This window comes from Gekko japonicus, unplaced genomic scaffold (genome assembly GCF_001447785.1).
Source record: "Gekko japonicus isolate JY-2015 unplaced genomic scaffold, Gekko_japonicus_V1.1 scaffold6177, whole genome shotgun sequence".
Taxonomy (NCBI): Eukaryota; Metazoa; Chordata; class Lepidosauria; order Squamata; family Gekkonidae; genus Gekko; species Gekko japonicus.
In genome coordinates, this window is record NW_015172196.1 from 14,609 (window position 1) to 17,384 (window position 2,776).

At 57.2% G+C, this 2,776-nt stretch overlaps 1 protein-coding gene across 1 annotated transcript; it reads right to left on the reverse strand.

Moving 5' to 3' along the window:
* Nucleotides 1-1,088: 1,088 nt before the first annotated feature.
* GADD45GIP1 (GADD45G interacting protein 1) lies at nt 1,089-2,045 on the reverse strand (the record flags this gene model as incomplete). Its single annotated transcript, XM_015421061.1, has 1 exon — nt 1,089-2,045. A coding segment is annotated over one exon (370 nt), but the record flags the coding sequence as incomplete, so codon positions are not given.
* Nucleotides 2,046-2,776: the final 731 nt, after the last annotated feature.

Consider the following 2,776-nt stretch of genomic DNA (forward strand, 5'->3'; position numbering starts at 1 on the left):
CCCGGGGTCATCTGACTGCAAAGGATTCCCAATGTGGAGCCCATGGGCACCCTGCTGCCCACCAACACCTTTCCTGGCGTCCCCCAAGTGTTTTTAGCAGGGGTCATTTGGTAGGAAAAGAGGTGCAGGAGCTCATTAGCATAAGCTATTTGCATATGCCACACTCCCTGACATCACTGGAAGTGTGTCAGACGGCAACACCCACCGCTCAGGCTCCACTGGACTGTTTTGGATCACTAGCTTTGGGGGGGACGGGACATGCAGATCTGCCCTCGCAGAGGAGGGAGAGCTTGTACCTGAATAAAACTTGGTCTTAAAGGTGCCACTGGACTGTGTTGGATTGCTAGCTATGGGGGGGGGGAACGTGCAGATCTGCCCTTGCAGATGAGGGAGAGCTTGTACCTGAAGGCAGGCCAGGGGAGGGGGCCTCTGCAACTTACCTGGCTGCTTCTTGCTCCTCGTGGCCCGACTGAGGGCTGCTGGGAGCAGGGGGCGGGGCTTGTTGCATGTGCCCACCCCTGGACTCTTCACTGCTGGCTCCTGCAGGAAATGACCCCTGGTTTTTAGAACGTGGGGCCGGGTGGGCCTTTTGCCCAGCAAGGCTTCTGACTGGCTGTGGCAGTAGCTGCCACCGCAGCACAAGGACCTTCACTGTGCAACTGCATGGAAGCAGGGGGAACCGTTTTGTGGCTGGCTCTTACCCCCTGCAGCAGCTGTTTTGTGGCTGTGCCCACCCTGCTGCGTCAGAATCCCAAAGGTGCTCACGGGCTCGAAATGGGTGGGGATCCCCGGATCTCACCCAATGGCTGAGGAAGCAGAACTCTGAGACATTTGGAAAATGCCAAGTTAGTTCTGTGCTTTTGCAGAACCCGACTGTGAAACCCTACCACCCCCAACCCCCCAAAGATCCATTGGCCTGGGATGGGCACAGCCCAGCTTTAAGTCCCCGCTGAGCTGTGAAGTCCACTGGGCCACCTCAGGCCAGTCAGAGGCCTGCGGAGAGCTGAGAACTTTTCTCTGAGCTCCCGGAAGGAAGGGGGCAGAAGACGAATGTAAGAAACAAAACACAACACGCTGGGAGGTTGGGTTTTTTTTTGCAGGTTCAGAGCTCCTCCTCCGGCTTTATTCAGATGGCCAGTCCATCGAGCGGGGCCTATCTCGCGGTGTATTTTGCATGAGCCCCCGTTTTTTAGCACTTCACAAACAACATCAAGACCGCAGTAGTGGTGCGTCTGTGTGTGTGTTTTTAAAGAAGTCCAGAAAGCCAAGGGAAACCTCAAGAGGTGCCCATCTGACTATCTTCACAGACCACCAAACTGGTCAGTACCGCCAGAGCAAGCATGACTGCCCCGGGAGAGGCTGCAGCCGGCCTGGGAACACCACTCCTAGGACCCAGCTGGCAAGAAACAGAGGCCGTGGAGCAGGGAAAGGAGTCTGCCATCCCACACCCATGCCGGTGCCCTGCTTGTACGGAGAGGAGCAAGAGGACACCGGCAACGGCAGCCTTCCAGACCCCCCCGTGAGATCGACACTCACACTGGACTCTGGAAACGGGAGACCTGAAGCGTTGTCCAGGAAGTTGAAGGGGATGCGCTGGGTTTGCGGGGGCCCCGCAGGCCACCACCTGCCGCCAGAGGGTGCCTTTCCGTTTAGAAGGGCCTCTGCCGTCAGCCTGTTATGTGACCTGGACGGGCGATGTTGCTTCTTCCGCCTCCCCCTCTTTTGCTGGCTGAGAACCAGCAGCGGCAGCAGCGGCCGCGGCGGCTGCCATTTCCTCCGCCTTTTTGGCCACTGCCTGCTCTCTGCGCTGCTTCTTCTGCAGCTTCAGCTCCTGCCGCCTGGCCTTCTCCATCTCCTGCACCATCTCCTGGAACTCGGTGCTGCGGTGGTCCACGTTGTAGCCCAGGCGCTCGCGGGCCTCAGCCAGCAGCCGCTGCCGCCTCTCCTTCTCTTCCTGCTCCTTGGCCTTGCGCTTCTCCTTCTCCCGGAGCCAGTCGGCGATCATCTGCGGCATCTTGGCCATTTTGGCAGCAATGAATTCCTCTCTGGGAAGGGAAGAAGAGTCTTAGAGCGGCTTCCCATCCTCCTTTCCCCTCCCCTCCCCACCACAAACACCCTGTGAGGCAGGTGGGGCTGAGAGAGCTTTGAGAGAACAGCTCTGAGAGCTCCTTCCCCCTTCTGGGAGGCTTCATGCAAGTAGAAGCGGGCTTGTAATTCTGGAAACTCCCGTCTGGGCTTGACTTTTAAAATACTGATGCAAAATTGACTGTTAGTTATTATATAATGGCCCCGGTCACACGGCAAAGTTGCCGCGGGAGAGGCACAGAAGGTGGGCGGATTATCCGGGCGCGATCACACCCCAACATCTGGGAAGTGGAGCGCACCCGTGGCATACCGCCGACAATGCGCCTTTAAAAACGAGTACCTCCAAGGTACTAGTAAACATTTGCCACGGGCTGCCTCCAGACGCCCCTGGTGTGATCGCGCTGGAGCGCGGCATTCCCCTCCGGTCCCTCCTTTACCCGCTTGGCGCCGAGGGAAGGACCCGTGCTGTGCCGCTGGAGCACCAGATCGCGTAATCGCGGATCAAACTGCGCCGGGGCAATTAGCCACGCCTCCCCCCCGCCGCCCGTGTGAACTGAGTGTTATTGCCATATGGAATGTACTGAATATATATACCTGATTGGGATGTTATAATAGTGGCACAATACACTTTATAGGATGATCGTTATAAACAGAACACCTTAATTTAGTAAAGTTTCTTGCAGTGCATATT